The 25,816-nt window shown below is 39.0% G+C and overlaps 1 protein-coding gene across 5 annotated transcripts in view; it reads left to right on the top strand.

The window, feature by feature from the left end:
* Positions 1 to 25,816, top strand: part of TRAPPC9 (trafficking protein particle complex subunit 9) — a 508,634-nt gene that overhangs the window by 314,503 nt on the left and 168,315 nt on the right. Inside the window, exon 22 of one of the 5 annotated variants that reach the window (XM_056330197.1) lies at positions 4,834 to 4,988. The exons of the other annotated variants lie outside the window; for them this stretch is intronic. Coding sequence (XP_056186172.1) covers positions 4,834 to 4,973 — 140 coding nt within the window. The 3' untranslated portion in view covers positions 4,974 to 4,988. Of the gene's footprint in view, positions 1 to 4,833; positions 4,989 to 25,816 lie in introns of those variants that run through there. 5 annotated transcript variants of the gene reach the window in all.

Raw genomic sequence — 25,816 nt, 5'->3', positions numbered from 1 at the left:
CAGGGCGTTCAGGTTTCCTTTCTCATGTGCTCTTTGTCATTGCAGTTCAGGCAAATCCAGATCTTGCGCTCCTTTTTTGTTACTTTGTGGATGTGTATGCTGATCACCATTGGCCTCACGGTGCCCATTTGAAGTGCACTCAGTATGTGAGCACACCTAAGCTGTAATACAACTCAAAAAAAAATCATTACACAATGCTCAGTTTTCAATTCAGACAAACAAAACCCAACATCTGTACTGCTTCCTATATAACAGCTTTCCTGGAGGTCTTGTTAACACCAGCAGTTCATCAGCTAAAGCAGGTGGTTGTGCCAGTAGAGACTAGGGGCTGTGTATACACTGGGTTAGCCATGTTACTAATTGGTATTTTTTAAAGATGTGCTGGCAAAAACTTTGCAGTATAGTTTAGGTCACACCTTTTGATATTATTTAAATGGCTGGGATCTGGCCACGAAAAGAATGGGACCTTCTGTTTGTGCCCAGTTTATAAATAGCATCAGTAGGGCACCCTATCGTAAATCTGCAGACAACGGTATCTGTGAAGAGTTCTGGTTACTGTTTTTATATCTGAAGTACGCGGATGAGGAGTTGTCTAATGCCTGTGTGGCTCTTGTGAAGTGCATACATACGTAGCAAAACTAGCTTCGTGTCCTCTAAACACCTTAAATCATTACTTATTTCTCTGGTTGCATTCAAGAAAGGTTACAAGAGATAATATTTTTACTCCTTCTTTAAAAGATTTGCTTTTTAGTTTAACATAACATTTATTTGACTTTTTAATACAGTCAATACATCCTGAAAAGGTCTGTATGTACAAGCAGTTCTATTTAAGGATTATTAGAAATGACATTAATAGCAAATCTAGTGGCTTCTGCTTCCCATTCTCCATTAAAAATCATGATCCTTTCTTTTTGCTGACAGTATTCCCTCCGTATGAGCTGGTTCTAACAAGGCAGAATTAAGAGTTCACATTATAAATGAGCAACAGGAACAGATGGACTGAGAAAATAGTCAGGTTTCATGCAAATATCAGTAAAGGTGATTAGTAAAGCAATAAAAGCATTTGGCTCGTATGTTCCTTTGTATTAATAAAGACTGCCTAACTGGAAAAGTCTTGAGGCCAGCTGGAGGTTTGGCTAGTTAGATGTTCTGCTTCTGTACATTACCAAGGCAAGTTTTGAGTTGCGAGAAGACGACGCTGCCACGAGTGGTGTCATGCTGCCAGGCCCAATATTAAAATTTATCATTTTCACAGGTTCATTTAGCTTAAGGCTGAAAGCATTACATTTCATCCAGTGAAACAGATCCTGAGCTGAGGAGCTTAAATTTGATTAAAACACTGCTGTGACTAGGTAAAATGGGATTAGGGCCCCTCTTGCCTGCGTTTCAGTTTTCTGGTTTATGGACCTCCACTTGCAGCTTCCCCTGGCTGTGAGTCTTCCCCCCGTGCCTCTCTCTTTATTCTTCCTGGAGGTAACAGTCCCCTGCAGTACTTTGCGTTTGTTTTGTGGTGATGCTGGTGCACTCCCCTAGTTTTCTGTACCGTATGGATCTGTGCCCTTTGGTAGATCTGTTTGTCCTGCGTTTTCTCTCACTTCTGTAACTGCCAGAGACAGAGCGGCAGAGCCTCTGGCAACACAGGAAATGGGAAACAGCTGGAATATGTATATCAGATGTATAGCACATGTCTACGTATTCCTATCCAGAATTTTGTTGAGAGAAATGTCCTTGTACATTATGCAGCAATTGCTTGTTGACTCAGATGTGCTCTGGACTCATTGGAATATCAACATACACATTTGGGTGTTATTTATGTGTGCTCAGCGGGTGCTTTGGAACTGCTGCCTGTGTAGCTGATGTGCTCACGCACTGTGGGTTGGATATCTGCGCAGCCAAATGGAGTCAGTAGCTCAGACTTGCCTTTCAACTATCTGGAAAATATCAGAAGTCCTTGGAGTTCATCTGAACATCATTTCTTAGTACAGATATCTGGGGAAACCTGGTCAGCCCTTATCTAAATCAGAAGGTTAAGATTGCCCCCATTTTTTCTCACTTGCTCAGAGCTGCTAAGAGTCACGCCAATGTAGACATGTATTTGTTATGGGGGATACTAAGTGTACGTGTAAAAAGCTGTTTACTCTGAAAAAAAAATATAATTCCCCAGTCAGATAAAGCATGCTGTATGGAAAAGCATCCAGTGGTTGGTTGGGGTTTTTTGCTTATTTCTCATTTTGTAATGAATGAACACTTGGAAGAAAATAACTCTTCACTTAAAATTCAGTTAGTTAATTTCTTTCAATTGTAAGCCTAGGAAATGTTCATTGCTCCAAGTAAGTCCTTGGGCATAGTGAGGTGATACAGTAATATCTTCAATGGCAGTAGGCTTTTCCATTCTGTGTTTTAGGTTTACCTTCCTAAATCTCTCATGACTGTCCCTGACTCACGTATGTATTTCTAGCTCTTAATGTGGGGGCTCATGATGAATTCAGAGAGGACTTTGAAAAATAATGCTATGGAGTATTCGCATAAAACAGATCTCTTGTTCTCTTTGAATCACTTTGAAATACGGTACATTTAATTATTTTTTTCTTCCACTTAATAACATTTTTTCTCCTCAGTATTAACAATGGATCTAAAAACTTGGCTGTAACCTTGCTTTCCTTAGATTTTCCGTAACCGCCGTCTTCTGGCCAGAGCCCACTCCCATTTTTTTGCCGTTTGCTCAGGGAAGATGAGAGCTTTCTCGGCTAGAACCAAAGCTTCATGCATTTCACTTAGGTTTTGATCGATTTTGTTGCTGCTCATTGTTGGTACTATATTGGAGTTGTATTTTTATTGTTGTAAGCTCCTATGTGCTCTGGTGGTTGGCAATCTAGAAATGTGTTAAATAATATTGATTTATTTGTTTCCCCCACTTGGCAAGCATTATATTCTACTCTGTCTCTAATACTATTTTAAGTATCATTTACTGGTTTTATTTTCTTTCTTATTTATGACTTGGCATCTTGTAGAGCAAAGGACTGTCGCAGTGGCTGGAGAGAAATCCTGAGAGAGAATGCTCATCAGAATATACTTTCTAATTCTGGTGCTGCTAACTGCCTTTAGATAACAAGACGAGTTTGCATATTATAACATTATTAATACTAGGTTTGCATATTTGTCTCAGACAAATAAAAATTATTTTGATTTTCACTGCAGTAAATGTAACGTATCAAGTATTCACCCTAAATGGGTATTTTAACAAGTCAACTTCCAGGAAACATCCTTCCTGGACCTCCAAGGGCCAATAAGATGATACTGTCCATTTTTGATATCTTTCACAATGATTACACACATTTAGATGTTTTTTGCTTCATGATAAAATGCGGGGCCATCTGTTTAAATTTTCTGAATTGTCCTTGTGTGGCATATGAAGGTATTAGGGAAAGGAAGGAAATTTCAGTCACTAGGGGGAAATAAAGATTGCTGCAGAAGTTGTTACTGCATCTTAGAGCCTTCCACAACGTTCTTATGGTTTTGTCCTGAGTTGAAAACCTGTGCTGAGCAGTAAGCCACACCAAGGAGAATAAGGTACAAAAACAGCTGGGTGATGAAGTTACAGTTTCTAACAGTGGTTTTCATTGCAGCCATTAAGGGAGCACAGTGGCCTTTTCAGCTATGGTAATTGTCTGTTTCTGTTGAGACTTTTCTTGAAATAATAGTAGAAGGTTATTTGTTAAATCAAAAGAGGTTAATATGGTGGTTTATTCTCACCATTTATTTGTTTCACTTTGGCTCTGCACAGATGCACAAAGCTCTGAGTTGTTTCCAACAATGAAATGTCTCTTTAATATACATAGTGCTTCTATCCGAAATTTTGTACAACTGTTGAAGCGTGTCATTTTGGAGGAATGCTTCAGACCTTGGATCAGGCTGTTGTGGCATCTTCTCTGAAGCTGTGTATATATGGACAAGGGGAAGAGGTTAACTGCTTTTCCTGAAAAGACTTCTTTATTTGAAAACTCTGAACAAAAATTTTCCGGGGAATTTCTGTAATTATGGAAAAAATATGATCAGTTCTTATTTCCATTAGAAAAGTTGGTATCTTGCTGTATGGAAAGGGGTAAAAAGAGAAGCAACTCATCTACTTCTAAGGCATTTCCTTTCTGTCTTGGAAGGTAGGAAGGGATAGAAAAGGGGAATTTGGAGACTGCTTGGAAACTCCTCCATGGAGGCATGAGCACTCACATTTTTCACTTCATTTTCCTTCCCTGGAGACTGATGAGACCTGACCTTGGATCCAGTTCTCCATAATAGGAAGTTGTAGTTGGGTGAATACATGAATTTCCAAGGGAATGATACCTAACAAATCTGCCCTGTGGACAAAAATAAATTATTTTATATATTTACCTTATGACTTATTTATGAAGTCAAGAATTTATTGCCGGTGTGGCTGAAAAAGTTTATTTAAATCATATGAGCCTCAAAAATAATAATAGCGTAGTTTGAATTGTTATACACGTATTCTCTGTATGTATAAGTAGAGTCTTTCTTTGCTGTTACACTCATCCTTCTCTTGCCCTTCTGGGTCCTAAGGTCGATGGTACCCATATTCCTGAAGAAGCAGCTGGGGGTTGTGGCAAGTTATTAGCATCCTGCAGTTTTTCAGGCCACTTGAGGCTGGTTTTGTGTTTTCTGGTATGCTTTTTCTCCTCATTGTTTCTTAACTGGTGTGCAACTGCATGGTATGATTGCATTCACTATATGTGGTGTATTTTACATACATTAGCTGCATATGGTGAGTATGTTTTTTGATCTCTTTATTACTCCTAAAACTGCTTTTCCCACTCCCAGGTCTGCATTTCTTTGAAATCCTGTTGATGAATTGTTTATGGCTCTGGGTCTCCAGTGTCAGCCTGTGGCCTTTTTCCTCCCATGCCTGTTGGCCTCCACACCATGTCCCATGTCCCAGCTTTCAAAGGCCTCTGCTGTGATACCAGGATTGTATTCTTCCATGCTGTATCATTGCCATAAAAACTACTACATAAATACTTATCTTCATAAATACTTAATCGTACCCCAAATAATTACTTGTTAGTGCTATTATGTGAAATGTATGGTTATAAAATACAAAGATAAATAAAACAAATTAGGCCTAGCCACCTGCTCATGAGGAAATTTGCTGATAAACTAAAGAAGCTAAACCAAATCTTTGTGGAGCCCAAGACAAGTTGAGATTGACTTTCCAGAGCTGTAGCGCTGTGATGGGCAATGATCTTGGTAGAGCCTGAGGAGATAAAAGTTTCCATTGGATATGGAAATTTGGATGGTCTCTAGAAAAAAGTTTTCCTAGGCTATTTTGGCTGGGAATTGACATTGGTGATTTTGGATATCATAAATGGCAGCATCAGTTCTTACCTTTTTTCATTGTGCAGACCACGTTGAGACATATTGCTGTGGATGTTTGTACTCATTGCTTCCAAATCCTGTTGCTGTAATAAAGAACATGTGGAAAAGTGAAGCTAGAAAAGACTAATGCCATTTCACCCCTGAATGGCACTGTGTGATTGACTTGGCAGTAAAATCAGTTGTTTAGGGGAGTGAAGCCAAGGGCACCAAAAACCCAACCGTGAGTTTGTTGCTCCATCCTTTGCCAGGCCAGCTGAGGGAGAGCTTAGGGAGAGCCCAGGAATATGGAGTAGCAGCCATACTGTGAACAAGGAGACCTGAGGGCTTTCCAAAGACACCAGTTTTTCTCACAGTCCTTCATCTGTCTTTCCTGTCCTGGAAGCAGGTAAACCTTGTCTTGTCATCCTTAGAGCAGCCATGCTCTGAGGCGTACACTGCTGGCAAGCCTGGAGCTCGTGCTGCCGGGAGCTGTTCACAGCTTGAATCTGTTTCAACTACTGAGGTTGACTTTTGTTTTGTTGGTTTGGGTTTTTTTTTCTTTTTTCTTTGAAGCACATAAAGTTTTCCTGCATTTCTATACATAGACACATTCTCAGATCCCCAGGCTGCCTTTTGGATTTGAAAATGAAGGAAGCCTTTGTGCTTCCCTCCTCTAGGATAGCCAGTGGCACCAATAACTTTAAACATGGGCGAATCCCAGCTGATTTATAACTGCACCTACTGCATCCAATCTTTACCACCTTGTCTTTTAAAATTTGCATTACTTTATACCAAAAAAATAGTCTGGTTTGGGTTTTTTGTGTGTGGTGTTTTTTGTTGTGGTGTGGTTTTTGGTTTGGGGGGGGGGGTGGTGGTGTTTGGTGGTTTGTTTTTTTTTTTCCCCATAGGTTAGCATTACTTGATGTGTTAAAAAATCATCTCAATCATCTGAGTAATAAGACAGACATTTCAAATAAAATATTTCTTACGGATGGACATTATACTGTATCTTATTGATCGCCAATACTGTCTGCAGTTACCACAGAGGCACTGCTTGGGCAGGTTTGTAGCATCACATCAGCGTAACTTACCTTCTAGTTACAGTGATGCCATAATGTACATCTCTGTCCCTTTAACTGATGTAAGTGGGGCCGTTTTCTCAGATCCATTATGCAGCTCATTTACAATTTTAATGAAGGCATGTTGGGGGAGTTAAACTTTGGAGATAATGTTCATGCAGAGTATTATTTTTGTCTAATGCTACAATTGTATGCATGGCAATTTACAGATGAATATAAAACGTGAATCCTAATTCATTTGTAATCTAAACTGAATACCAGGCAGGGCACAGCACTGGGCCAGTAAGCAAAGGCGGATGGCAAAGCGGATGGCAAGTTTGTGTTACTAAAATATTGTGGCAGAGGCATATTTTTGCTGTCCGTTTCAGTTCCGCTGACCTGTGTTGCTAAACCAAACCTGCCCCTTGGAATTGTCAATAACTCCCAATGTCTGGATGAGTCTTTATTTTAGAATTTATTTGATAACCTAATTGTCCTCACTCAATTGATTTCTGACCTGACCTTCATTCTTGATTCAAATGGTTTTCTTAATAGCTTAGCTAACTGTAGTTGTTAGTAATTGATCCTTATTAAACTTTTTTTTTAACATATCTCAGCATTTTTGCCACCCATCTGCTTTTAAACTGCCCATTTATATGGATTCTTTGCATAAATATTTTGTGGCTCATTTGATTCTCTGCATAATTAATTAATTGCTTCTCACTTAGTTTTCTGCATAACTAATCTACTGCCACATAATTAACAAACTCTTTAATTCCTTATTAATTATTTACTGTTCTTTTGAATATATGAATTAATTGACTGTTTAAATTCGCTGCTGTGGTGATTTGACATCTAGTTAATTGTTTTGATTAATCAATTAACGAGCTGCTTAATCTCTGCTTAAAAGTATAACCCCGACTGCCTTGCAAGTGTTCTAGCACCCTTCCGCGTTCTCTTCTCATGCAGTGCTAGCATCTCATCTGCATCCGGATGCTCAGCTTACTGTCCAGGCACACATGGACCTTCTGGGCTTGCATGTACCCCTCCAGTCAATCCATCTCTATAACCCCAGTGATGCTACTTAACAGCTCTTTCTCCAAAGATTTTTTTTTTTCCATGTGCCAGACCGCTCATACGCTTGAACCCAGGAGAGATTGAACTCGGCTTAGTTATGCCAGGGTGAAAAGGGGAGAATCAGGAAGAGGCATTAAAATATTGCGGAATGAAAATCCATGAGATAAATACGATACAAGAACAGGCTTTGAGAATTATGCATTGTTATGGCACACAGGGTGAGGATGTTTCAGATGCAATACTGAAGGCATTTGTGGTGAGTTGATGTAGCTGATAAAGTTCCTGAGACTTTATATTTAATGTATGGTTCTTCCACTAGACTTACTTGTTGATGCTGTTTTTCTCTGGTTCTTCACTAAAGAAGAATTTTAGCAGAAAATAACCTTCTTCTTCACACTTTGCTTTATTTATGTGCTACTCCTGGACTTAAGATTTCACAACTGGTTGCTGTAGAAACCGCTGTTCTCCTTGGGAAAAGGCCTTTGAAAGAGGTGTTGCCTTGAAAAGTAGTTTGGTATTATATACCACAAATAAGCCAACAACATACCTGATATTATGAAAACTCCTTCAAAATGGACTTTTTGGTGTTGGGTTGTTGGGTTTTTTTTTTATTTTCCACAAGGTGTCAGCTATTCTTCAAAGGTATTAAATTGTGGCTTCTTATACAAGTGGAAGTGTGAGAAGTGACATGGCTTTACCAAGCATGAAACACAAGGGGTACATTTATGTCTTTAAAAGAAGGTGCTGAGTATTACATTTAATAGCAAGAGACTAACGAGGCCAAAATCCAAATAGGTTGGATTGCTTGCTTGTATGCTTGTTTGATGGATGCTGTCCTAATTTATTGACTGATGTTGATTAATCTACAGACTTAATAATGAGAGTGGTTGCTAGATATATACGACTTCTGGAGCATGTGAAAATGTATAAAACCTGTGTTATCAATGGCAATTTTTGAATATGTGGTAAGATAGGTTATAGTGTTGTAGTATGTATTTAAAAAGTTACATCATGCATGATATAGATGTTATAATATATCTTAAAAGGGCTGTTTAGCATGATCATGTGTCTGCTGAACCATGTTCGATAGTACATATGGCTGGTAGAGCAATCCCCTGGATCCGAGAGGCCATACTGCACTGGCTGCCCGGCTCCTGCATCGGCTGCGGCAGCTCTGTCTCCGTTCACTAGCATGGGATGGTAAACACCAACTGCACAGGACATACCTGCATGCAGATGACTAAATTTGGATGTCTTTAATCTCGAGCCGAATCCTATTCCCATTTTTTTTTTTTTTTTTTTGATCGAGCATGTTGGTTGGAAGGTACCAGCTGGTCTGTGAAATGTCAACCTTTAGCAGTGATCTCCATGCCCAAATGTATGGGACTTGCTCCTCTGACAGAAAACCTTGGAGAACATGCAGAAGTTGTCAGGATTTCAAGGGAGTGAATGCAAGAGTCTGCTGATCTTTTTAATCTACAATTTCTGTGAAACTGATTATCATGAAAACTTCCCGTGAAAAGATGCTAGGCAATATGCACAGCCTACCAGCTTGCCTTTTTGCTCTAAGTGTAGAGGTGTAGAATTTAAAGTAGTTTGCTTTCGTTTATTTACCTTAGGCAAATTAACTAGAGGCTTTTTCAGGGCTGTTTTACAATATGTTGCGTATAATTTGTAAATAATCGTAAACAACTGGGTTCCCTGAACATGTAGCAAATAATAATGAAAAACAAAATACGAGGTGGTTGTTATTCCTCTGATACTACTTTAATTTGTGATGCACTGAGTCTGCTGCAAAGTATGGATCATCTTAGTCCTATATGTATCTCTGAAGAATGAAGCTTTACTCTCAATGTTTCCAGGCAGTGCTTGATACAAAAGCTATTTATTAATAACTATGATAAGCATTAAGTGTATATGAGTATTACATTTCAGGGAGACTATTCATATGTTTAAAATTAAGCACTGAAGTTAGATAACTCAGTGGACCAAAGCCCTGACAATTGTCACATTGGAGATTTGCCACTGCAAAAAAACTATTTATAAAGAGGTACAATCTGCATGACAAAAGAGCTTTAAGAAAAATCTAAAAATCGCAGGAGATGTGTCATAACATGATGTAGGAGAAAAAGCGATATATGTGAGAGAAATTAAAATTTTGTCATCAAGAAATATATTTATATGCTTATTGTCAGTATTTCTTAATAGTGAGAAAAAATATGTCGACAACTCAGTGGTCTATAGAAATTATTAGAGAAGGTGAAATAGCTGAGCCTGCAGGAATATAGTTCCCATTCAGCTCTCATTGCATTTTTATGTCAGTATAAATCCACTGATTCAGTGAAATTCAGCCCACACCTTGATTTCTATGTTTAACTGAAGCTGTGCAAGCAGAAGCCTGTGTGTTTCAAAGTTCCTGTTTTATTTACTACTGATAGGGCATCATTCCAATGCGGTATGGAGGATAACATGGTTATTCCTTATAATATTTTATTTCTTTTTAAAACTAAAAATTCTTCCCTGCCTTCTCGTATGTTTAGCAGCTCACTCTTGAATTTAAGGTAGCTTTTGTAATAATGTATTCAAATTGAATTTTAGTATTTCTTTCCTTTAGTCTTCTTTTTTAAATGTAGAAGAATCACATGCAAAACTGTGATTACCCACTTGTTTGAAAATCTGTCACAATCGCGACATGTTGCTATTGGTTTCATCAGCAGAGTTGGGAGACATTTCAAATAAAAACATCTAAAACACTGGCTTCACATGTACACAAACATGTTGAATACTGAATGATCTCTTTTTTTTTTTTCAGGTGTTTAGCTTTCTGTCTTTTTACTAGAAGCAAAAAATGATGAAAATAAGTAAAATGGAAAAGTTACTTCTGTCTTTTAGCAGGATTAGGCCTATTACTTTGTGTGTGATTGAGTCGTTGAGATTGACAAAAAGGATGGGAGGGAGAATACCAGGAGCTGTTGGTCTGTCACGGGTTTGTGTGGTGCCTCAGCTTCAGTAGGCTGTCTTTTAATGTTTGGATGTACTCGCTAACATTTGAAAGCTGTAAGAGAGAATGCAGTGTTTATGCTGGAAGTATATCAGCCTAAAAATTAGGTTGGCATTGTTCTAGCAAAACTTTGGAAAAATAACTGTAAGTGCTGAATAGGGAAAATTGGCTTCCTTTGCTGCTTTCTCTTCCATTTAGAATGTATTTAGAATTTCAGTTTATTTGAAAATAAGATTTTGCGAGAAGCTTAGTGTTCAACAACCTAATACTTTAATTACCCGGTATTAAATTTTGCTTAATTATAAAACAACACGTAGAAGTTTTTGATATATGACCAAGCATTGCTAGCAGCTTTCTTTTGAAATCTAAAAATCCACAGGAAAAGCAGGTGCTGAGATTATTTAATAATGCTCCCTTGATTAATAATTTCCCTTGATTAATAATTTCCCTTGCTTACAAAACTCCCTTGAAAGACAATGGGGTGTTTTAATGGAAAAAATGAGAAATAATTTAGCTGTTATTATTTAAGCTATATAATAAGCTGAACAGAAAATAATTTTACATCTGTGTACGTGCCTTAATGCTTTCAGGAAATAAAACCAGAAGTCTGTCTTTGGATTTGACTTCAAGTAGCTGAGTGGTGTCTTAAAATTTTCCAGAAATTAGGGAGTTGTCTGTACAAGCAACCCGACAGCATCACCTTTGCTCTGCTGCACTTGAGCGTTGAAGTCAGGTAAAAGTAAAAAAAAAGATGGTCTATATTGAAACAATGAAGCTTGATCTTAGAGGGTTTCTTTTGGCCACTTGTGTAGAGCACTGATTACCAAAACAAACACTTGCTTTTTCATTGCGGTTGCGCCTTGGCTACTCTTCATAATTCATTTGTATGGTAGAGGAGGTAGCTGGGTTTCAAACCCGTGGAAGAAAACAACAACACTGGAGCTACCTCTTAAATCATAATGTTTTGGTAGACGTGGTTGGCGACAGCCTAAAGGCCAGCATGCTCATCTATATGATAGGGGAAGTCAGGGTCGGCTTCTTGCAGGACACTTCTATATGAGATGTAGTATTGTATTTAAATAAAAAGGTTCCAGAGTTACACTTGGTCCTGACACGAGCTTCAAGAAATGGAGCAATTCGTTTCCCTTTAATTCCTTTTTGCCCACTGTTGACTGGGAGCCACAGAAACCAGGATGAAATGGGTCCTTCAAGGCAGTGTCAACCCTAACTCCAATCTCCTGGTTTTCATAAGCTTGTTTATAACCGAGAGGCTCCAGAAGGACAGGCAGCAATGCTGGAGATCCATAGCTACCCATTAATGGTGTTTCTGAGAACTTTGCTCTGCGTTGCTTAAAACCGATTAAAGAAAGTACGTAGCAAAACTCAACCCCACAAGGAGCAGCGGTCGAGTTCTGCTCCTTCTGCTCTTCGGCAGTGACTGCCTCAGCTACAGAGCGTGCTGGCGGCACAGCGGGGTCTGGCTCTCCCTGCGTTACGTCTCATCGATGCATCCCTGGTTTGTGTCTTCATGGCTCTTTCCTATAAAATAACAGATTTTGCAAATAACATGCCTGTCAAGGAGTTAGGGAAAAAGGTGTGGGAAGTAACGTAGGACAGAAGGGCTGAGCAAGGATGCTTTTAACAAGGGAAAGAAAATGATCATGTAGGGAAGAGGAAGAACAAGGGGATTTAAGTGTTTTTTTCACAACTTGACCGTGTGTTGTATATTACCTTCCAGAAATAGATTTGCTTCTTAAATGGTTCTGCTATTCAAAGCATGCTGCTGAAGTTTAAATTCTGCTTGATGGTAACATCTGGCACTCTGATTATTGTCCTGTTAACTGAAAAATTGGAATTTTTGCCCTGAGCACATGGATGCAATGAAGTTTTGGTAGCAACAACTTTTCCCCCTGTCAGAGGCAGCCTTTTTGCTTCAGGAGAGACCTCGGCTGCCAGATACTGACTTTGATCTGAGTCGTTGACTTAGTCCTTAACAAATCCTTGAGTGTGACACCATGTGCCAAAGTCAGAGAGAACCAACCCTTTTGTGAAGCACGTATTCAGTGGCTGAAATGAGTTTGGGACGACCAAAAACATAATCCTGTCCTCCTCATGTATTAAAATAAAGTGGGACTAATTAACGCTGATCTTTTTAGATGGAAACATTCTGGGACCACCTTGCTTGAATTAATCCAAATGTGGACCTTTAATCTGGCTTCATTGTGTGTGGCAAGCAGATTCCAAGATTATCTGTGTAAACACAGGGATAAAAGAGCATTTAGGCAGTTGGATCTTTGACAGAGACGTGTTCATTGCTAAATACAGAACTGCTGCTCCAGTGCAGTGATGGAAAATCCAGTTCTAGGTTCTATTCCTCACTCTCCAACTCAGTAACTTTTGGTCTGGTGCCTTGGGCAGACTCTTAATGTTGAACTTGGGGAAGTGTGGGGTTCCTGAAAGATACAGTTGAAATCCAGGAAAATCTGTGGGAAGAGGGGATTGGGAGAGGTTTGAGGAGGCAAGTGGCAGATAGTTGAACCATTAAGGTATTTTTTTTCCTAATGTATATATTTCAAATGGCTTGAAAAGCACGTGTCCCTTTGTGACGTGTATGACTGTAAAAGGCTTGGGCATAATAAATAATGGAAAATTTAAGAAGTCATGACTGCCATATCTTGGGGTTTTTCCCCCACTTTTTTTTGCTTTTTATTCCTCTTCTGCATGTCTACAGTATCCAGATTCTGATAATATTGTAAAGTTTATAAATGAAAATGTAGGAAGTGATGGTTAGCATATGGGCAGTTCTGAACTGCAGCTTGTAAAATATTTAATATTATAAAGTTTGCCTCTAATAAAATAAGACCGTTCTACATCTTCTAAGAGCATTAAGTTCAAACCAGTGCACTGCTAAGAATCTGTAAAGAGTTTTTCCAAATAGTTCTTGTTTAGAGAAATGTTTCATGCCACAAATTTCTTCCGATAGAATAGCGTGATTGGGAGTGGAGGAGGCAAGCAGCTGGGGGTGAGCTGAACATCAGTGTGCTCGGTGCCGTGGCTTGAAGGACAGCTTCTTCGTAGACAGTAGTGAGAAAGTAGGGAATTATTTCAAAAAAACCTGGAGAGCAAAGATACAGAAAGGTCTAAAAGCAGAACATGAGGCGATGCTGTCTCTTACTATTACTGAAAGAAAATTAAAATTCAAACCACAAAAACAGAGGGAGGATGGAGAACATATTATTGGGGAAATTATCATGCAGTCAAAGCCAGCCAATGGTAGTACCACACACTGGATTTCCCTTGAATTCCTTCCTTGCATGAAACCATTATGGACAAGTAGTTTCCATTACTTTCAACCCAAATATCCTTTCCAAATGATACCTTATTTAGGATTTTCCTTACAGGGGCATTGTGCGTTATGGTGCCACCACATAATGCTGAGTTTTCATGTTTGCATCTTGGTGAGCTGCAGCTCAAGAAAACTCAACGGCTCTTTCGCTTTCACTTCCCCTTATGATCTGAATGTCAGTTCTTGCTCTTTGGAGATTAGAAATAATCATTGCTAACTAGAGTCTGCAATGATTAATTTATTTAATGACTTTCTGGATGATGATGGAATCAAAATGGGATTTGTTTAGCGTCCCATACCTTTATTTATTCTTTATTCAAGGAAAATCAGGACATGTATTTGGCTGAATTACTGAAATATAAAAAAAAACCAACAGTATTCAAGGTACCTTTCTGTAGCATGAACAAGAAGTATTTTGATTTTTTTTCACATGATTAAGAAAATTCTTATTACAGTGCTCCTGAGAGAATACCGTCTTATTAGGAAATAGCTGTTTTTTCCGACTTCTTCAAAAAAATTGTAAAATATTCAGATGTTAACATGTCTGCTGCATACAGAAAGGAATATGGCTTTTACTTTTATGCAGATAAATAATATTTGGCAGAAGTATCAGCCGGAAAGTTGTGGGTTTTGAAATTGTCCTTTAGTATGCTCAAATTGATTTTTTTTTTTTTTTATCTCCAAGTTTGTAGATTATCTTGTAAGATTTCTGCCATCCTTGAGCCACTTCTTGAATCATGATGATTTTAAATGGAAGAGGCACAGCAAAGCTGCTGCTGTTCCAGTTCGCTAATAAATATTCAGTCTGCATTTTGTAGCTGCTATGTACGATAGGAATAAAATAAGTATAAGGGTTTAATGTTCAGAGATGTTCCTTTGCTTTGACTCATTTTACTAGCAATTTCCCATTACTTATTCCTCTCCTTCCAGTAGATGTTCTCACATTGGTCCCCAAAATACCTTCTAAGTTCAGTTACCCAATAGGTATTTTCTTCATGGACAACTTGGCATCGGTATCAGAAACTACGTCTTGCTGTCCTGCTTATTTTGGTATTGCATTTTAGTAACACCCAGTCTGGCAGCGCATAATGGCAAGTAGCTCAGTACCTTTGGCTTTTCTGCAGCATCGTGTTTTATAATTGTGTTCCAGCAGCGTTTCAGAACATGGATGTCTTGATTTTGAGCCGTTAATTAACAGTGGAAGCAGGATGTGTAGTAAACTGTACAGATTTAAACGCAGTGAAGTTAGGTTTCACATTCTGCAGAGGATTGGAGAAGGAGCCGTAGGAGGTTTTTATTTTTACCCTTTCCTCAGAAGCCACGTGCTGAGGTTACACGGAAATATCTAAGCCATAATGAGAGATTAGGACAGCAAAGAGCTCCTAAGACAGGTCATGTTGGAATTTAGAAACCTGAGAGATTTTCCACCAAAGTTCTTTCAAATAATAGTTTAAGACTTGCTGAGAGCCAAACTGCGCATCTCTGGAAGCTTGCATTTGAGTAATACATGACAATACAGAAGGACACTAAGCCTTTAGTGGTCTTCGTTGTGTTTACATGTAACCACTTGTTTACATTTTTAGTTCAAGTAAGCTAACTACTGATACCTGAACCGTAAAACCAAGATAAAACCATGAGAGGATTCCAGAGAGAATAGGGGGCTGAGAGGAGGCTGCTGGCACCAAAGTGTGCTGCCATGAGCGGGGTCTGCAGGTCCCTGTGGAGCCCAAGGTCTTGTGGATGGTGCCTGTACATGTGAGCCTTGCCAAGAGGAGCAGTGCTGTTGCCTATGGATCAGAAAAGCTGAGTGTTAGATTTTCAGAAAATGGCGATTATTCTTCTGTTCCTCTATTTCTTGCAAAGCTGCTAGGCTTGACTTGGAGTTCTAGTTGGATTTGAGAATCTAGCAAAAGTAACATCAGTTTAATTCCTGGAGTGTATGCACTCAAAAAATGGCTTTTTGGATCAGTGAGTGGAGCTTACCAGCTACATGAATGTTAGGGATAGGTGCTTGAGTGTTTTTTAAATTTTTAAAATTTAAATTACTTCTGAGGTTAATTCTTCAGATGTTCCAAGAGTTTGTTCATTTCTTCTGAGCTAAAGAATAGCTAGTTAGTTGGAACTGAAATAAACCTATTTAAACTGTGTTATTCTATGTGTGTATCTATGTGTATTTGTATAGCCAATAAAATGCACCTTCATTCAGTATTCTTTTCCTTTCTCGATTTGAAGTTTTACAGTCCTTCTTGTTATTGTTTCAAAAGCAGAGAGCAAATAAAATCTCAAATTTCTTAAAAAAAAAAACCCAAAAAACGGAGAGAGGGGAGGTTGTAAGCTCTTCTGCTTGCAAGGAGCCCTGGCTATGTAGTTTGCATAAACCTATTCCTTAGCTGAAAACTGGAATTCCCTATAAGTCAGAGAGTTGTTGAGTTGTTATTTGCATTTCCCTTAGCACAACCAGGATCAGCTTTAAAGTGGCAAAAAGCTGTTGGGGTTAGTTTGTTTGGGTTTTTAGGGTTATTTTTGGTTGTTACCGTGGGTTTTTTTGTTTGGTTGGTGTGGGTGTTTCTGTTGGTTTTGTTTTGTTTTAAATTGCAGGTGGTGGCTCTAGCTCACTTGGAGGTGCTGAAGCACCCAGCTCACCCAGAGAAGGTACAAGCTTTCTGGCAGGTGGCGGCTGGAGCCTGTTAGAAGGATTGCTTCCAGCAGGGATTGCTTACCCTTCTGACTGTCCCTTAGTTGTCTTTGTCAAGCTCTGTAATATTTTAAGATGACTGTTCTAATTAAGGCTGCTATTACTATTATTTTTTTTTAGCCGATACTTTGCATTGGTAGGAACAACTTGACCTCAACCATCACACGTTCTTACATTCCTCATTTTTTATGTGTACTTTTGCATCACGTATACCAGAAATAATCTTTCTTACATCCACTTAGCATCACTAGGGGCAATAACACACAGCAAACCATAAGCAAAAGGAGAGTGATAAAAATCCCTCTAGCACCACGTGTCACAGCACATTCACAACTTCCTGTTTTATTGTGCAGGCAAATAATGAGGAGATGCTATACACCAGCCTTTTCTGCAATAGCTTCTACTGTTGATTTCAAACTTTATCAAATAACAGTGATGGGTTTTTTTAATCAGTTTCAAAACGATGGTTTGAAAAGAAAGTGTAGGTTTCAGCATGTTCTTGTTTTTCCTTCTGCATTTTGCCTACTTGCAGTGTAGTAAATTGGAACCTGTGTTGGCATTAAAGATCTCTTGATTTTCCTGCCATTTCATTGAGCTAAATAAAAGAAAACTTTTAATAAACTGAATACATGATTGTTACACCGTGAGTAGTACTTTATGCAGGTTTTTTCCAGATAGGTATGAAAAGAAGGTTCTGGGCCTAGAGCACTTGAGACAGGTTGTGGTGAAAGAACCCATAAAGAACAGGCTTCAGAGCTGCTCTTTCATTAGGTGATGCAGTATTATTTTATATTTTTCTGGGTTTTTTTGCTGGTAGCAGTTTGCTGTTCTGAACAGTTTTCAGAGCTTCCTCATGTACAGTGTTAAAAAAAATACAGTTTTTGTTAGTCTTAGATTTTATATCTTGCATCCTTTGTAAATTCAAATGGTCTTGTTTGCACGAGGACATAGAGTTTGCACAATGTGTGGGTGTCAAGTATCTGTTGAGTGAGAAGCCAAAAGGCACTTTGCTTGCTTACCGTGAAATGTTGCGTTATCAAACTGTGTCTTCTCACTGCTGGGAAAAAAATACCGCTGGTGGGTCACTCAGAGCTCTTTTTAATGGTAAGAAATGTCATACTCAGACAGGACTTCTGCTTTGGAGGTAGGAGTTCTGGTCTGTGTGCTCCTGATGCAATGCTATGATCCTGCTATGGAAAGTAGAGGTGAATCAGTCCACAGTGCAGTGCCACTGGGGCCAGCCTGGGCAATGCTAACAGGATTATAGCTGGCTTTAGGCGGGGGGGGGGGTGTGTATATGTACGTATATCTATATATTGCACTCCTGTCACTTCTTGGATGTGATGTTGACCTTAAGCAGCCTGACATTAACTGTGTGGTTTCACAAGAGCTCAAGTAAACGGCTTGTTCTGCTGGCTGGAGGAGCAGGTGTTTTTCCATGGGAATCAAGCTCCTCGCCTCTGCGGGACCACTCTTTGCTGGTACAACTCCTATAAATATAGTCTGAAGAGACAGTTTAATGACCTGAATGTGCATCTTGTATTCTACCTAGCAAAAATGAGATCTGAAGATTTAAAATCCTATGGTTTTGATATTTCACTCTTGAATAACATTTCTGTCTTCAGAATAGTCTTGAGACTTTGCATAGCTGATGCTCACAATATCTGGGATGCAGCTGCTCCTTAGAGTACTACTGGGAAAATACCAGCCCCAAACTGAAAAAAATGTATAGACTTGGCACCAACTTTAGGACTCAAGAACTGTCCTTTTATTCCTCTGTTCTCCACAAGGAAGAGAGGGGAAAAAACATTTGCTTTCATGTGATATTTTTGGTACATATGAACTATGGTTCCTTCCAGAGCTACGTGATTACCAGAACAGTAACGAAAGATGGAAGTGTTGTTTAACTCCCAGCGGGTGGATGTCCAGTGCCCCCCAAAAATAAATCACCTTGAAATCACAGCGTTAGGCAAGTACAGTCAGCATACTGCTGTCACGGGCTGTGCTCTCAGAAATGGGAAACAAGATGATAGCTTTCCTTGGTTCAAAGCTGAGGCTCAAACTCCAAATGTTTCAAGGACTTTGTATGAATTTGTGAATCTTTTATGTGCAAGGAAAGTAAGGATGCTTGACACTTCAAAAAGGCACACTGCTATGCCTTCAACATTCAGCCACTAAGATAGAAAGAAGTTATTGTAGAAATGCCACAAAACTTAGGTTCTTGTCCAAAAATGAAAGTGGACAACATGAAGAAAGAGGGTGGAACAGGCTGACTTTATCATGTGGATGGCTCATGTTTGCTTGATCCTAATGCAGACTGCCAGTTTGAATTTGGGAGACTTACTACCACAATTTGGATACTTGTTTCATCCAGTCTGGGGAGACAGGAACACCTGATGCTGTTGTTGAGGCTGATCTGAACATGATTTTAGTGAAAAGGATTCTCCCAAAAATTCTGAGATCACACAGGAATTCCTGATAAGTCACTCTCTAAAGTTCAGGAGAAATAAAAGTCCAAATAAGACTGTTGAAGAGGTGAGCGGTTTTTTTCTTCTTCTGCTCATCTGAAAACAGTGAACATTTTTCATGCTAATATCTTTCAGAACCTGAAGCGATTGTTTTTGTTCTTTTTGTGTGCATAAGATGTGAATCAAGGGTTCTTCTTGTAGTTGTTGTGTGGTGCATCTACCTCAGCTATCAGTGGCGATCTGGAGTCAAGAAAAGAGTGGTGTTTGTACTGTGCTCACTGCTAATGATAAAAAAATAATCAAAGAAGGATCAAATAATCCAATAAGAAAAATGATATGATTAAATTCTGTGTCTCGTTCCATAAAGACTGTTGTAAGCTTTTATGGAAGCTCTGGCACAATAAGCTTTGATATCTTTGCTATGTATTAAATATTGAATATATATATTAGAACTGAGGGCATTAAATTTCATTATAAACTCTTGTTTCTAATCTGTTGTATCCCTTCATACCAAACCATGTTTTGTGGATCACAGTGAGATGAAGTGGCTGCTATCATTGCTTTTTTGATTTGGACAGCAGGAGTACCTTCATGGGCTCACAGCTCACTACCATTTATGTATCTCAAATTTTCTGGCTAATTTTGATCTTTGCAATAGCGGGGAAATAGTTCTGCATCTTACCTAAAACCAATAATAAAAGTCACTATTTCTTGTTTTCTTGATTTAACTTTCTAAACTGTATCTCTTTGCTATTCAGAGCTTTATCCATTTCAGGAAAAGATGTTGGTCCTCCCAGGGAAAGCAATGAAGAAAAAATCCTCCCATTGAAGGTGCAGGGTGGTTTCTGCGCATGGTGCTGCGGGGAGGCTGTTCCCTTCCCCTGACATACCGGGAGACCCAGCTCCTAGTGTGGATCCTCAGATACATAATCCTTCACATGTGATTTTGGTTGCGGATGAGGTGTATCTAATGAACTTACACTGAAATGGATTTTATTCAGTCATTAAAACTTAAAAAGAGCAAAAAGTCTCAAAGCCAAACAACCAGCCTTCTGAGATAAGTTAACTGCTTGTTTTACAGCAAGGAGCAAGTTGCTGAGTGTTGAAATTTGCTCGCCTAAGGTCAAAGTGAATTGACAACAGATCCCAAACCAGGACCTAGAAACACCGTTTCGGGGCTCTAATTACAAACTGGAAAGGCAGTAGTTGTCTTAACCTATTTTATTGCATTGCATCTTTGACCTGAACATAGTCAAGAAAAATCAATATTTTCCATAGACATCTGGAGTTTGTGGGTGGATGAGGATAGTCTGATTTACTTAATGAAGCTGGTGGCCTGAAGTAAATGCTATCACAGAGTTTGTCACCACGTATTGGAGGGAAAGCAATGATTTCTAAAGAAGCTGCTATTTGCACATTTATTGATTCTTTTGGTGGAGCCGTAGCTGCTGGTCCTTTTGTGATGCCAGATTATTTTATCAGTGACGCATCGTGTATTTCCTCCTCAATCCATTTATATTCCCTTTAGGCACTGGCAGAGCGTAGCAAAGCAGTCTCAGTTTTCTGGCAGAAGGTGGCATTTTCTTTCGGAGTTGAAGCATTCACTGTCTTATCGTTGCTATGATAGAAATGTCTAATAATTAAGAACTGATGTAAGTTTGTTTATAAAGAGCCAGTGGGTTCTGACTGCAGGCTTTAAGGCTGTTACTTTATGTGCTGTGTCTTTCTAACAGAAAAATGGGAGACTTTCAAGCTACTGTTCAGTGAAGCAAACATTTCTGACACACTCAGAGGATCCCAATAAGTCACAAAAGGTTAAATAAGAGAATCTATATCGTTGTTCTTGACAGCAATAAAAGACACCTTATGATGTGTTTTGGCTCTTGAGTTTAAACACCAGTGGAATTAAGGAAGCTCCTCACAGTTTTACCAGAACGGTGATTGCCAGTTGCAAATTACAGGGCTTTTTAGATCTGCTTACTGTGCACTTTGAATTTGCTTGCAGAAAGATTGACTCGATAGTATATTTTAATATTGTTAAACTGCTGGATGTATGAGGAGTTGCTAACCTTGTTTGATTGAAGTGAAACAAGCAAACCTGTTAAAGTCCCTAAAGTCTCATAATTTAAAAATTATTTAAAAAATAGAGTCTAATTGAGGTACATATTGCTATTTCTGTTTCTTCATGCTCCACAAACCAATTAATTCTGTCAGCAAACCAGAATGTATGTATGACAAGGAGGAATTGAGCACAGCCCAAGGGTACCCGTGTCTTTGAAGGTTTATTTTTGGATGGGACGCAGGCAAGAAACTTTGAGCCTATGAAATTTCAGAAGTGTCTAGGTAGTCACAAAGGCCCTGAATGCCATCGATGTCTGAAATCAGGGAGATATGTGAAACGGGGACACTGCCTCAAATGGGGATCTGAGGCTGGGTGGGCATCATGTTTCATGCTGGAGGTAATTTGGTGTTATAAACTGACCACCCTTGCAGATGTTAGTGTTTGTAAGATCATATATTCTAGCAAAATCAGTATTTTGTCTTGAGTAGGCAAACCCAGAGGGTTTCTGTGTGACATCTCTTTTAAGGGGGCTTGGAGAGATGCAAACATTTTTTTCTTAAAGGGTTTCCAGCTGCCACTGCACCACTAAAGGGAAAAGGAGGCTGGTCTAGGGAAATCCTTATCCAGATGGCTGGAGGAGTTTGTGGCCCAGATCAGAGTGGTGCAAAAGGTTACAATATCAGCAACAACTTGCTGCCTTGGAGACAAGGTTTTTAGTTTATCTTTAATATTCATAACTTCCAGATAGCTTAGGTCAGTCTTCCTAACTTGGAGTGGAAGACAAAGTGTTTCAGTTAATGGCATGTGGCATCATCTTAATCCTTTCCCCCCTCTGAGAATTCATTTTTAAAAACCAAAAGTCCCGTAAAACATTAGGCTCGCCCTCAGTTAATTAGCTGAATTCAACAATGGTATTTTAATAAATATTTGCTTTCAGTTCATCTGTGTCTGTTACTGGTAGTTGTTTGCATCTAAAGAGGAAAGTTGTCTATTTCCAGCTCACAGGATAATTTCTTTCAGCAAAAAGTCTTTGTAAGTAGAATAAAACAACCAGTTACTTCTTTATCCTCTGGTGCTCTTTAATCAGTTTACCATCCTGTTTTCCAGCCAGGGTTTTCTTAGTACTACCAGTCTGATACTCTGAAGATGAGTATCTTCTTTTGCTAGTGTATCTGTAAAGCGCTTTGAGCCCAAAGGCATTATCAGAGCCTACAAAATAGAATCGATCTCTTTTAAGCTTAGCATAATTTCCATGTCTGGGCTGACCTGAATGTTATTGTCCAACAGGTTTCTGAAAATGTCAAGAGCCAGAGGGGAGGTCTCAGTGAAACTGAAGTTCTTCTTTCCCTTGGAGTAACTGAGTTTTAAAATCCCTAAGCCCTGTAAATAAAAGAGAAAAATTGGTAATGAGAAAGGGAATTAATAGGATAGTCTTTCACGCGGTTTATATAGCTTTCAAAAACTGTTGCATTATTGTGTTTAAAAGTGCTGGTCCACAGCACTTTCACACTAGGAAGATAAGATTAAAAACTCAAAGGGGCAGCTCTGGGAATTAGAATCTAGACGAGCTGATGGATTTGAAATGGAATAAAAACTGCTATTGGGGAAAATTTATTTTGAAGCTAAAATAGTGTGGCTGCCAATAAAGTATTCAGAGGACTCGGATGTTTACCTTGATATAGATGTCACATTTCAATTTAGCAGACAAGTACTTTTTTCCAGCTACTGTTGTCATTATGGAAATCATCTGAATGAATCTCTGCTGTGTAATATATTGTAGAGTAAATTGGAATCTAAGACAAAGTTACCATAATGCAGATGTGGAATCCTGTTCGGATGTGTGTGTGAAGTTATGTCATTGCAACCCTCTGGAATATACTGCACTTGAACAGGGAGAATTTCAACCAGAAGTTAGAATGGTCTTTTAATTAGAAGGGAGAAAAACGAACAGGCAGTGATGCATCTGCAGAGCATGTATTTTTATTAAAGATTTCTTATTCGGGAAAGCTATTTATTTTAAACTTGTAGCATTTATAATGAAATATATCTTTGCAGTGAACCTTATTTTAGGGAAAGAAGGGCATAGGTTCTAGTATCAGAGGTGATGTGTTCACTCTTCATGCCTTTATTTATAATATAATTCTGTATGTCTGTAAACTCCCTCTTTCTCTCAAACGTGTATATGTTCTCATTTTTGCTGTGAAAATGGCTGAATTTATGGGCATTTGCATGGAAGAATGGTCTTACTCATAGTTTTACTGTGCAGTTAATGCATTGGGGATGAGATGAAGTTGATTGCTTCTGAAGGAAGGTACAGTTGGAGCATTCCAATTTCCTGCAGCTTTCCAGTTTTTACCAGAAAGTCTTTGAGTACAGTTCTTGCAAAAAAAACCCAACTGTGGTACATTTTTATTGAGAATTTCCTGTATGAAAACTCATGCAAAAGGAGCCAGTGTTGCTGAGGTAAGGACAGGAATGCTAATTATTGTTTTTAATTGAACACATGGCCCTTTCATTGGAAGCTTTCATTTTTTGCCTGCAATTTGCTGTAGGGACTTTGTGCTAAGAAATTCCATCTCCCAATATTGTTGTCTGTCTGACTTCTTTCTTCCCTTACAAGCGCTTTAGGAGTTTTCTAGGCAAACAAATTGATTGTTACACTGCAGTGTAGGAGGATTTTGTGTTGCATTTGTTTGAAAATGTTGTTGCTCTTGGAGTTCTGTTGTTAAACTAACAAACTTCTGTAGTCCCCACTCTGTTTTCTGCTCCATTTGCACCTTTTTTTTTTTTTTTTTCCCCAACTGCATGGAAATAATCTACAGTAGTGTTAAAAGGAAGTTAATGAACATAAGAGTGCTACAGGAATTAACAGAACTGTGAGTAGGAAATGCATATTCTTAGAAGTCTGGTGTCAGCAGAAGCCAGGATAACAGGATGAATTATTTCTCTTCTTTTTTTTTTATTTGTCCTCAGGCTATTTATTGACAGTATTTAGTACAAAAGGAAACAGAATAAAGTTTCTACCGGTATTTCAATGAAAAAAACAGAAGTGGTTTTTTTTGCCCATTGAAAAACACAGTGAAGCAAAAGCATCTAAAGTAGATTGGGGCTAAAGATTTTTCAGAGTTAACCTGATTTTTCTAGTATCTAACTGCTATGCTGTTTACTAGTAGTTAACCTATGAAGACCATATAGAACACTTAAATGTCAGAGTGTCTATGGGTTGTTGTACATCTAACAGTTCCATAGGTGCTGTGGGTGCCATAAAATACACGCTTTGCTAAGGTCTGCATACCCGAACATGACTTCCACCTAAAAACAGTGTTCCTCCAGGGAACACAGCTGCATTTTTAATGAGCAGCTACAGTACACACAGAAATACAGCACACCACAAAACAGAAGGTCCTGTTGACTGTAGGAGGTGATTGCATACAGCCCTACATTGGAATAAATACTGAAATCACAAAATAATTGCAGCATATGCTGGATGAGGGAAACAACCCTCTGTCCCACCTTTCAGCTCTCCCAGCACTGGCAGATGCATTACCAAATGGAAACTTCATGTCAGTGCCAAAAATTCAGAACAGAATGCAGCCTGCTGGTACTTTTTAACAACAATCATCAGTACTATCTGCAGAATCATGCAGTGAGTCATGTAAACGTATAGCCCCTGCTCTGTGTGTCTACCTAGGAGCATAATGCAGAAGTTGGAGGCAGAGGGAAGAGGGGGCAGAGACTCGCACAGCAGGACTTCATCGCAAACCGGTGGTCAGGCAGGAGCACTCATTCAGTAGTGGGAGAATAATTGTCATGAACCATTTCCTTACTCATTATTTCCAAGAGGGTTCCACAAAGTACCTCTAGGAGTGGAACCTGCATGCTAAAATTCCTGGCAGCTGATGGACATAAAAGTTTCTCTGAGATACTGATTTTATGGCCCGTTCCAGTCCTCAGTAGAGGGCTTCCTAATCCACTTGCCTCTCTCCTTGGCTGAGGCTGACTTAACCTCTGACCACTTTCTCTTTGAAATTCACCCTGGAACCTCTTCCTCTGCTCCACGATCACCGTTTTATACCAACGACTGAAAAAAGTAAGCAGGTTTTGCTTTAAGTCTCCTGTGGACACAGGGAAACTCCCAAGAGAAAATGATGCTGTCTTTTCTGCATGGACACCTGGCTGTCCTCTACATGGAGCGTCCAAGCCTTGGAATTCAGCATGTCACCATGGCTTCTACCCTGGCTCTTGCAGAGGCAGAAGTAAATATGAGGGGAAAGGCAGAATTTGTTTTATAGTTTATGCAGTCAGTTTAAGTGTTAAAAGTGCTTCAGAACCTGTTCCAGTAAAACTCCTTATAAAATGTAAGAATTTTAGCATTAATGGCTTTTTCAATACCCTTAGAAGATGGTAACGAAGAGTATATATCTAATGGCATTTATACGTGTGGGGCCAAGAGGACAACCTGAATATTTTCTGTTGGAAAAAAGTGGGGAAAAAAAAGCCAAAACCCCAACCCAACACCGCCCCAGAAGAAAAACCAACTTCTGAAGTGCTTGTTGTGCCTCTTTGGATCTGCCAGAGAGGCATGGAACAAGACCTGGAAGTCAGCAAAGTCTTATTTTAGATGGAATTAGTAGGTATGTTTATAACCATGCAAGAAGAATGGTACATGTAGGTACAGCATTACGTTCTCGCCAAGCCTGGCTGCTCATCTCAGTGACTTATCTGCACTGTGGAGAGGCTGA

The sequence above is a fragment of the Falco biarmicus genome, chromosome 3, assembly GCF_023638135.1.
Source record: "Falco biarmicus isolate bFalBia1 chromosome 3, bFalBia1.pri, whole genome shotgun sequence".
In the NCBI taxonomy this organism is placed as follows: domain Eukaryota; kingdom Metazoa; phylum Chordata; class Aves; order Falconiformes; family Falconidae; genus Falco; species Falco biarmicus.
This window is presented reverse-complemented; position numbering and strand designations above follow the sequence as displayed.